At 39.6% G+C, this 10,919-nt stretch overlaps 2 protein-coding genes across 2 annotated transcripts; both read left to right on the top strand.

Moving 5' to 3' along the window:
• Positions 1-288: 288 nt before the first annotated feature.
• On the top strand, positions 289-916 carry LMH87_004913 (uncharacterized protein; the record flags this gene model as incomplete). The annotated part of the gene is made up of 2 exons (XM_056202539.1): positions 289-771; positions 818-916. 2 exons carry the CDS (start codon positions 289-291, stop codon positions 914-916), a joined length of 582 nt encoding a protein of 193 aa, XP_056058084.1.
• A 7,197-nt stretch (positions 917-8,113) lies between these two features.
• On the top strand, positions 8,114-8,671 carry LMH87_004914 (uncharacterized protein; the record flags this gene model as incomplete). Its single annotated transcript, XM_056202540.1, has 1 exon — positions 8,114-8,671. The coding sequence occupies one exon, from the start codon at positions 8,114-8,116 to the stop codon at positions 8,669-8,671; it is 558 nt and encodes a 185-aa protein (XP_056058085.1).
• Between the last annotated feature and the right edge of the window lie 2,248 nt (positions 8,672-10,919).

A 10,919-nucleotide genomic window follows, 5' to 3' on the forward strand; every position in this document is an offset into this window, starting at 1 on the left:
AGAGAGAATTAGCATTAAAGAAATCAATTTTTTTTCTGTAAATTGTCGAGAAAGTCTGCGAGGCTAATCACGTACGGTTTGCCGCCGGTTCACGCTCGGATTATTAGCAATTCTCCGAGCTTGTTTATTTTCCGAACCTCGGACACCACGGTGCCGGAGAATTCCAATTTCCTGAACCAAGTTCGGACATTATTTATTACCAACCTGCTCTCGCGAATTTCGCCAATCTCTCCCGGGCGTATGATGGCAAATTCAAAAGCCTCGTGAAATTATTTCAGACTGGAAGAAATGTCTTCTGAGCCGCCGGAGCAGCATGGCTCCAAGAGGCGCCGCCGCCCGGCCAAGAGCTGCGACGCCTGCCGGGCGCGCAAGGTGCGGTGCGACCAGAAGACGCCGTGCGGCCCTTGCACGAAATCCCGTTCGGCCCCGAAGTGCGTCTACGGGCCAGAGACTGTCCGTTTGTTGTCGCCGGACCCGACTCCCGAGGAGAGTGGCCCAGTCGTCGGTGCAGTGTCTCATCTCTCCGACGCACACCGTCAACCCGCATCAACAGCATCAGACACCGCAGACTTGGAGGATCTTCGAAGACAGCTTACCTACTTGCAACGTCGTATAGATAATCTCGAGTCCAAAGTAGAAGTTAGGGCGGCGAATATCATCTCTGCGCCGGCCCCTGGTCTTCGTGTCGCGCCTTTAGCGCCGAAGCTGCGGCAGACGGCAGACAAGAACAGGCTTTTTGGCGCGAACCACTGGATTCACACTGTAAAGCATGTAAGCACCACCTCATGAGACTCGTTATCCTCAGCTGACGGCCAAGATTTATGCCGGACATATTGGCGCAAAAGATGTCGAGTTGACCTTTAAAACACCTAAAGTTAACTTTACGAAGATACGGCAAGATATGACTAAGCTCTAGCTAATAATTAAGCAATTTAAGATACCTACTCTTAACAACCCCGTGCTAGATATCTCTAGCATAATTCCTTCATGGGCAGAGTGTGATGTGCTCGTATATATCTATATATCCACTTATAAGCGTATATACCGCGTGCTATACACACCCACATTCTATTAAGAGTGTTGGAATCACAAGGGATTCGATTCGTACGAGACGTATCGTGAGGGTCTGGTGGTGGTGGTTGAAAGCTGCTTGATTTGGTGAAGTGATCGCTATCTGTAGTGGAAGATCTAGGCTAGCTAATAAGTGGGTCTATTATGGATTTGGGCTAATGGGAGCCCTGCATTTAGTGACTGTAGCTAGTGGCTGTAATACTAGTAGTTTTCTTTTCTAGAGGCTAAAAATTATTAAAAACGCTAAAAACGTAATAAAAATAAATCTCTTTAGATGTGTATATATCTAGTATATCCTTTTTCTATTCTATTAGTTATAATATATATCTTATATATTGTTAGCTTTATGCCTTTATGCTAGCTTTATGCCTAGGTCCTCTACTAGTCTTATTATCAGTTCTTTAGGTTATCTTATACGACCTATCCTTATATTTAAATATTAACCTTATTCGTATTAATAAGATTCTTAAGTGCTAGGTTTAGTGATGCCTTTATTATAGTATTAGTTAGGTTATAACTGCTATTAATCTATCTAATCTTATATACTTCCCTTTACTTATACTATTAATAAAGTGCTATAATATTAATTATAAGTCTCTTTTCCTTTATAGTGTCTAGTTTAACTAGGTATTTATATAGCGAAAAAGAATCTATTAATAAGATTATTAGTATCTTAGGAAGCCTAAGTCTCTTAGTAATTATTATAAGTGTTAAATTAAGGGCGTACGTAATGTCTACTCCCTATACTATACTATATAATTCGTTTACTAGTACACTTTATGTTACTCTCTTTAATTTAGTTAAGCTATAGGCGATAATATTGCCTTTTAAGAGGCTCTAAGTGTTATCTTCTCCTTTGCTCTTAGTATCTAAGACGATAATATATCCTAGCTAGGAACTTAAATCTTTATTATTAGCGAAAAAGCTATTAATAAAGATAAATAGCTTTACTTTAGATAGGTTAAGAGGAATATATTAGAGCCCTCTTTCTATATTATTTATCTACTATTAGAGACGATCTATAAGTTATTTAAAGTTATTATCGCTAGGTTCTTTCTACTAGGCTGTAATAGAGAGATTATAGGAGGCTTTAGGTTAATAGACGCTTAAGAGATACACGCTATAAGCTCGCTATTCTATATACTCTTACTTTATCTTTAATAGGCCAAGTCTTTTAGCCTGCCCTTTCTAGGTGACTATAATATAATTATTAGCGGCGAGAGAGATATGGCAGCTATTAAAAAGTAATAGTATATCCTAGGCGAGGAATTCCTTTAGCTTTATAGTAAATCTAGTAGTAGCTAGCTTATTATCTTTAAGCTTTAAGAAGCTCTTATTACTAAGGCTAATTATATTATTTATCTATATTCCTATAAGTCTGAATTTATTACTAGTAGAAATTAGGAGGTATAGATTAAAGGTTGACGTTATTATGCCTAGTTAATTATAATAGTGTCTTAAATAGGTTACCTACTAATAGGTGCCTGCCTTAGGTATGCTATATAACGGCTTAATAACTCTTATAATTATACTATCTAGGTATTTATTATAGAGTTATTATGGTAGCTTTGTGAGGATAGTGTGTTAGAGAGGCGTTTATAACTATATATACACCTATATAATATCTCTTATCTAAAGTGTGATATCTCTTTAAGTAAGAGAAGGAGTTAGTGCTATAATAAGCCTTTAGCTATTCCTTTAGATTATTAGCGACTCTATTAATATAACAAATTTGCCTTAATTGTTATATCTATAGATTATAAGGTGTGACTTTTTATAGGGCTTATTAGTGCCCTTCTCTTTAACTTCTTAAACTATTTATGCCTTAAAGAGGCGATAGTTACTATACTTCTTCTTATTATAAACTTTAAATTAGAAGACGTCCCTATTTAGTAACTACTTTATCTCTTTAAGGTTAGACTCCTTAAATAGCTAACCTAGAGTAGTTATAACGCCTTTCTTTTAGAGCTTAATAGCTAGCTTTTAGTCAACCTACTCCTTTATAGTAAGGAAAGCTTCGTTAAAGAAGACCTTATTTATAGATATTACTTTAAGGAACTTATTAAGCTCTTTACTAAAAAAGGCTTCTTCTAGGAAGTCAGCTAAAGTGGAGGCTTTAAATGTTATTAATGTCTTATTATGCTTATTCTTACTACGGTTAGCTTAAGTCGATCTTTATGGAGATAGTGGTGCTATTAGCGGCTATGCTTCTCTTACCTCCCCTTTAATAATATTAGCATTCTTACTAGTTTCCTTATTAGTAGTAATAGGAGCCTTTTTAGTAAGATCTCCTTCTTAGAGGTATAGTTTAACTATAGTTGTTTAGAAGTTAGCTAGGCTATAAGGCATATCTAGGGTGTAGGTCTTGCCTTTTATAATAAGAAGTTTATATAGTCCCTACTAACCTCCTTTTTCTTAGAATATATATATATCTAACTATAAAGGAAGAGTATAAAGGTAAGAGGTAATTAGGCTATTCCTTATATTAAGGGTATCCCTAATCTGCCACTTAGTAAGAAGCTTCCTAACTTTATTAGTTACCTCTTAGATAGCTTTAGCGCGGCGAGTAATAAAAGTATTTAGCGGAGAGTTATTAGTTAAGTAAGGGTATACTCTAAAGACTAACAGTATTAACATAATTCCGTTAGGTCTAGTAGTATTATTAACAGCTTTAATAGCCACTTATAACTTCTAGTTAGAAGTTATATTATTACCTGTCTCCTTATTAAGAATTTTATAAGCATAGCGGAGAACTACGTGATATTTTTCGACCTTTCTAATACTATTATAAGCCTTAACAGGGACCTTATAAGTCTAGATATTTAGAGACTTTATATATTCCTTAAATTTAATAGAGGTAAAGTTTCTACTAGTATTATAAACAATATAGTCTAGCGGGCTAATATAGGTATCTATCTAGTATTCCTTAATAGCGTTAAAGATATTATAAGCCTTTTAGCTAGTAGCTTTAAGGAATTAGGCTGCCTAGAAGGCTATAGTAGAGTTAACTATATAGAGAACTAGGCGGCCTTAGATATAAAAGATATCTATAATAACTTTAAAGTTAAACTTAAGATTATCTTTTAGGGAGAACTTAAACCTACTTAGTGCCTTTATATTTATTTAGTAATAATAGTAGACTTTATTAAGCCTTTTAAGTAAGCTAGTGTTAAATTCTTTATTAGCTTATTTAAGAATTTAGCTAAGTCGCTTAATAGAAGGGTAGCTAAAGTGGTGATATAGTTATTAGAGCTAGGTCTTAGAGAGCATAAAAGCTATATTCTTAGTGGTATTAATATACTACTAAGGATAACCCTATTATCTAATAACTAGCACCTACTTATCGCCCTAAATTAGTATATTCTCTAGGTTATTAAGTTTTACTCTTATATTATCTATATTAGTTATAGAGAATAGGAAAGGTGTTAGTATTATTACAATACTAAAGGTGATAGTCCTGAAGCTTATTAGCACATAGATACGGCTAGCAGAGCTTATAGAGCTAGTACTAAAGTTAATAATAGACGCTAGTATATCTTTAATCTAAAGATACGGTATAATTTTTAGTAGTGCTTTAACTTAAGGTATCCCTGCTGTTAAAGATCTAGCAGCGCCTATATTAGGTATAATGCCTTAGAAGACCTGTTCGTAATATCTTAAGGCGGAGATATAGATGTTATTAAGTATAAAGAGATCTTTTAAGATAATTTCTTTAGGTGTGCCTACTAATATCGCGTATTAAGTAGCCTTATTAGTAAGGAAGGTAGTAACTTTATGTAGTACTGGCGTGTTAGCTGTGAGGAAGTTATTAGTTACAGTTATTAATAACGCGAAGAAGTTCTTAGCTTCTATCTCTAGTTCCTTATTACTCTTAAAGAGATTAGCAGAATATATCTACTCTAGTAGGTTATTATCCTTATTAGGAAGTATATCTTTGCTTTTATACTTAGTTAGGAAAGACTAGAATCTCCTCTCTATTAGTGCCGACCTATGGTTCTTCTTTTTAAACCAGGCATTACGAGAGGTAGTACGCTTTATATTAGTGTGCCTAGTTAACTAACAGCTAGGCTTTCCGTATATATAACACTTCTTTATATAGTTTCTAAAGTTACTAGAGGCGCCTAAGGTGCTAGAAGAGGCCAGCTAGTAGCGTCTATTATAAGCTAGTTAGTAATAATACTCTTAGTTGGTGATAAAGACGCTTAGTTGCCTAGCCGCCTTATTCCTCTTATATAGGTTAGCTGCCTACTTAAGTTTAGCGGCAAGTCTGTTAAATGTTAGATCTAACTTAAGTAGTACTATTAAGTATCTTTTAATATTAAGAATAGCGCTATATAGGACGTCTCTTTTCTTACTATTACTGTTACTTTTCTCTTAGTTAAGGCCGTAATAGAGCTTTTAGATCTAGTTAACTAAGAGATTAATACACTTAGTTAGAGGCTTCTTAGGGTTCTTATTTATCGTTTTATAGAGGTTAAGAGTATACCACTTTACACAGTACCCCTCTATTATAATTAGTGACTTAAAGTGTTATTCTAGCCTATAAATAAGGCTATTATAGTTAATTTTAAGAGAGGAAAGCTATATCACGTAATACTTAATAGCAGCACCTATAAGTATAACTAGGAGAGTACACGTTTATACTGTTAATAGAACCTTAAGGTGATCGTATTTATCGCGGAAAATATTAAGCTTAAGCTAAATAAACTCGTCTCTCTTATCTATATACTTTTTATATTTTAAATAGCTCTTTATAAGCTACTTAAGCTTCTAGGGAATATTAATAATTAGGACTTAATTAGGCGCTAAAGACTGGAAGTATTGCTGTTAGGCGGTTAGTGTGCCTTTACTATTAGTGGCGGCCTTAGTAGTTCTTCACTTAAAGAGGACTCTAAGTAGTTATTTGTTTAGCTCCTAATCTAGGATTCTCTTATATTAACGAAGCTTAAATAGAGTTTTAGTAATAGAGTATCTTTATTATCTAATTATCTAGATCCCGTGTTCGTAAAGCTAGTCTCTAAACTAGTAGACGACTTATAATAAGGCTTTAGTGAAGGTTACTTAGGTCTAAAGGGCGAAATCTTTAATAAAGTATAGAAACAGGCCTTTTAGGTCTATATCTTTATTTAGGCTAATAAAATTAATAATAGTGTTATTAAGATAAATAGGGGGAGTATTGCCTAGATTAATCTTTAATAATAACACCTTTTACTAGTTATCTAAGATATATTTCTAGTACTTAATAAGGTATAGTGGGAATTTAGGAAGACTGTAATCTTCTAACTCTATGTTTTCTAAGGGATTAGAAGGAGGAGAGGCTATAATAGTAATAGTAATTCGGTTTCTCATGATAGAGCGAGACGATTAGATCCTTTAGGAATTAGTAGCAAAGCACTAGATCTTTATTAGAAAGAGGTCGTATTTAAGGAGGCTTTTTAGGGGAGTAGTGTGTTTATAGCTAGACCTATTAAGTTAACTCGTTTATTAGCACGGGGTGTGTTTTATATTTAAATAAAAGTCCGTCTCTTCTAATAAATCCTATCTGTCTATGGTTTTATAACTACTAATTAGTGTTAGAATTATAAGGGATTCGATTTATACGATATATATCGCGAGGGTCTGGTGGTGGTGGTTGAAAGCTGCTTGATTTGGTGAAGTGATCGCTATCTGCAGTGGAAGATCTAGGCTAGCTAATAAGTGGGTCTATCGTGGATTTGGGCCAATGGGAGCCCTGCATTCAGTGACTGCAGCTGGTGGCTGCAACAAAGAGTATAAAGCTTTCTAGCAGGACTAAGTAGCGAGTAGTATATTGTTAAAGATAAGGCTAGTACTTATTCTAGCGCTTAGCTTAACTCTTAGTAAGGATACTAGGGAGTGTGCGCTTATAGATAGGCAAGTTAGGACGTGGACCTACACTATATAGTAGTGGCTGACTAGGCTGATAGAGAAATCGACATTTAACCTTAGTGGTATATAGGTGGCCTGTCTTCTATAGCTAACAAGATAAATAATAGCTGTTAGACGAGTGTGGATTAGCTCCGGCTCGTTACTATAGATAGCGTTTTCAATCGGCCTCCACTATAACCTAAGCTACTTCCCGTCTATATCGCCACTATAGACGTATATATAACGTTAGCTATAGTGTTACGAACTAAGAATGAACAGAAGTGGGCGTAGAAGCGGCCTAAGGCAGCGGCCCTATAGGCGCCTATAGGTCGCCTAATTAGGATACTAGGTTATATAACTAGATTACTGTGGATTATAGTAAGTTAGTAGTAATATAAGGTAGTATCTATAATAATAGATTACTTAGGATTACTAGTAATCTAAGTAATCTAAGGAATATAATAGAAAGGTAGATAGGTACTTAAGAAAGAAGTATCCTAGTAGTTAGGTAGTTTAGATCTCTATTAATTAATCTAAATAATAGTTTTACTATTAAAAGTTCTACTCTTAATAAACGCCTATAATACTACTTAACGTGCTACCTTATAGCTTTAAGCCTGACTTACTCTCTAAGAAACAGACCTATTATGACTTAGTAAAAAGTTATTATTATATATAGGCAACCGTACTAGAGCTGTGTCTTTTATTAGCGATAGATAGCTTAATATAAGTTTATATGGAAATTAAGGCGTGCGATACTAAGACGCCAGAGAACATTAATAATAAGGATATAACTTCTACTATAGAAAATATGACTATTAGTAAGCTAGACGGGGACCTTATAAACGCATCCTTATAGCGGCTCCTCTATAAGAGTTTTCCCGCTCGACTTCAAGCAGTGCAAAGTCTTCATTATAGCTGTGACCTCATCTATTCAGACATTATTCGTATCGCTAATACACTTAAAGCCGCCTACATAGAAGTATCGCAATTCTTTGACACCTATTCCATATTACCGCTTATCAGCAGCTTCCACCACAGTTTTCTTAACATCTATATACGACTACACATCCTTCGCATCCATCGCCAGTTCCTACTCTAACAGCCCGACAAGTCAAGTTTCTTCCTCTCCCGCAAGGCTTGCTTCGACGCCGCTATGGTCATTGCCTCGTACACCTCGCACACGTCCTCTGCCGACGTGAATCTCCGCCGCCTCTCCCAGCTCTTCCTCAACACCACCGGCACCATGCGGGCTTCACTCTCTCTAGAGACCGTCACCATGCTTGGCCTCGAGCTCCGCCTACAGCTGTCCGAGGATGACAGCCAGGGCAGTGGTCCCGCCGGCCGGATCGCGCACGCCGCGAGACGGCCCATATTTGCCGCCCTCGAGCGCATCCGGGACGAGTTCCTGCGCCGCATCGAGCATGGCAGCCCACGGTGCAACACATTTAGACTAACATCGTTTATCATTGCGCAGCTTCGCGCCACGGAGCGCCGGGAGAGCCCCGCGCAGGCGCTGAGCAACGCAGTAGCCGAGAAGCTGGCGGACGTGCAGGGCTATCTCGAGAGTATTGTTGAGAGGCTGTCGTTGAGCAGCGTAGGCGCCGAGGCGGGGATGGATTTTGACTTGGACGTACTGCTGGCCATGGATTTCAGCTGTGATTCTGGAGGTTTCAACTTTGGCGGTTTCGAGATGGGCGACGCAATGTGGTAGACAAAGACCATGAATTCAACAAATGTATTTTGTACAGTGGTTTACTCTAGGCTTTCTTCTCTACAACAGGCAGTTTCCCGCGCGGCGTATCAACGCCATAGATGATATCAACCACCGAGCGGAACGCTTCCAGCGTCGGCTCATAAACCACAACTACATTCTTGACCGCGGCCTCCTCCAAAAAGTCATATGGCGCACACATTAATAAATCATCATCATCATCATCATCATCATCATGCATTTGCCTCCATTATTCCCTACAGTTACCTCCATCATTACCTTCAAAGACCTCCGTTCTTTCCTTGCTTCAGCACTGTTTTGACCCCCAATTAACCCGATCTTACCATTGCACTGATCGCCCTCTTCTTGCCACCTGCCTTGACCCTTTTTTTGTTCATCCCTTCTTTCAGGTCCTGGCTTGCTCATAGAAACACTCCCCAGCTCAGCGAAGGCTACCGATAAACGTCATCGTCCACTTGCGATACCTCTCACTGTCGATGGAGCATGGTCCCTTATTGACGTTACGTCCAGGCGTTTGAAATCGTGCCAGCTCCTCACTGTGCGCGAACAGAGAAAGGTATCACACGCGCTAGGGGTCTTGAAAGCGTTGCCGGCTGAGATAGGTCCTCCCAACTAGCTGCGTTCTCCAAACATGCAGAAACGCTAGAAATTCTACGACTTTCTCCGTATGGTGCTTCAAAGCTGTGGCCCCTATGGTGTACTCGTCGTTGTTATCAGTTTGACCCAGACAACTGTGAGCGGAATGACAAATAACCACCGCGACGCCCTTTGTGAGAAACTGGCGAGCCACAAAGTCGGGAAGCTGCCGACTAATCCGCATCTTCAGTCTTTTGTGGCCCAGCTCCGAGATCTCAAGCCCATGGGTGGTCCCTTCTCGCGCCAAGGTGCTGACAGCCGTGGTGACCGGCCAGGGATGCCAGGGACTCAGGAGAAGCGGGACACTGGGCGCCCAAGTACAATGAGTACGCGACAGATCATGTGGGTAGGCATACCTACCGGGTCTGAAACGATGAAGCACAACCCTTAACTTCATGCCCGAGAGTGCGGGAAGAGATTTTACAAACCCCGACCTTGTGCTCCTTTCTCAGGTGTCGGACAATGCTCCCGCCAGTGGAGGCGATGAAGGTATAATGTCTAGCGTTTATCTTCTTGCGAAGGAAGCATCCCTCGCAGATCCACATGATCTTGTAAGGCCGAGCGCTGTGGTCCTTCATTTTTAACCCAAATTGCCACCACCATGTCCGCTCCCGAGAAGGGTCATGACATGTTGTGAAGCCTGGAAACCTCTCGAATCTGTCAGCCGTCCATGCCTCATAGTTGGGAAACCCGCCTGATGCATGTTTAGTGGAGGTGGACGAGGTTGACAGTTCGGAAGGTAGTATCGATGTCACAGTCGGAATTGGTCAGGGAGGTGCATTTAAAGACAGCGTGTAGTACTTGATTTTCTATCTAGAAGATGGGCCTAATGGCCTCTAGATATAGTTGACTAATAGGCAGCCATGTTGCAGTAGGCAACAGTGTTGTAGTAGGCAGAAGGGTCCTTATACTGTGACAGTATGACATAGCCTGGGCTCCTGGAGCCAATCCCACTCAGGACCAGCCGTGTGCCATCATGATGGAGTTTGACAAATACACCGGACCGGCATTCCTGACTACCACGGATGGCAGAAAGATTGTCCCGATTCTGCCGGTCGGCAGAGACTTCTTGATTGGAACGACACTCTGCACTCGCACGCAATTACCCTTGATTGTGTGTTACGCCATTACGGTTCACAAGTCGCAGAGTATCACGGAAGACATGATTGTGAAGGATCTGTCCTGCCGTGACTTTCAAACTGGGTTGAGCTACATAGCCGTATCTCGTGTGAAAACATTGCAGGGCTTGATGCTGGATGCACCATTTGACCGCAATCATCTTACGTATGTGTCACCACCGGAGGGAATCAAGATGAAAATGAGGGATCAGCAACTGCGAAAGCGGCAGGTTCTGACCAGCAATTCGTATAGAACACACCACCACCCTGCAACCCTCCACTCGGCACCAACGCAGCAAGCACAAATGTTTCGAAGTAAATAATCCGATGAATGCCTAGTCGTAGATTTTCGATTGTACTGTGACTATTTGACTACCTAGACGCTGAGAGAGGCCCATAGACTCGCAGCCTTCGGCTGATTGTACGCCTTGCACCATTGGCCCCTGTGCAAGGTGTGACGTAGTATTTTAAAG

Source organism: Akanthomyces muscarius, chromosome 1 (assembly GCF_028009165.1).
Source record: "Akanthomyces muscarius strain Ve6 chromosome 1, whole genome shotgun sequence".
In the NCBI taxonomy this organism is placed as follows: Eukaryota; Fungi; Ascomycota; class Sordariomycetes; order Hypocreales; family Cordycipitaceae; genus Akanthomyces; species Akanthomyces muscarius.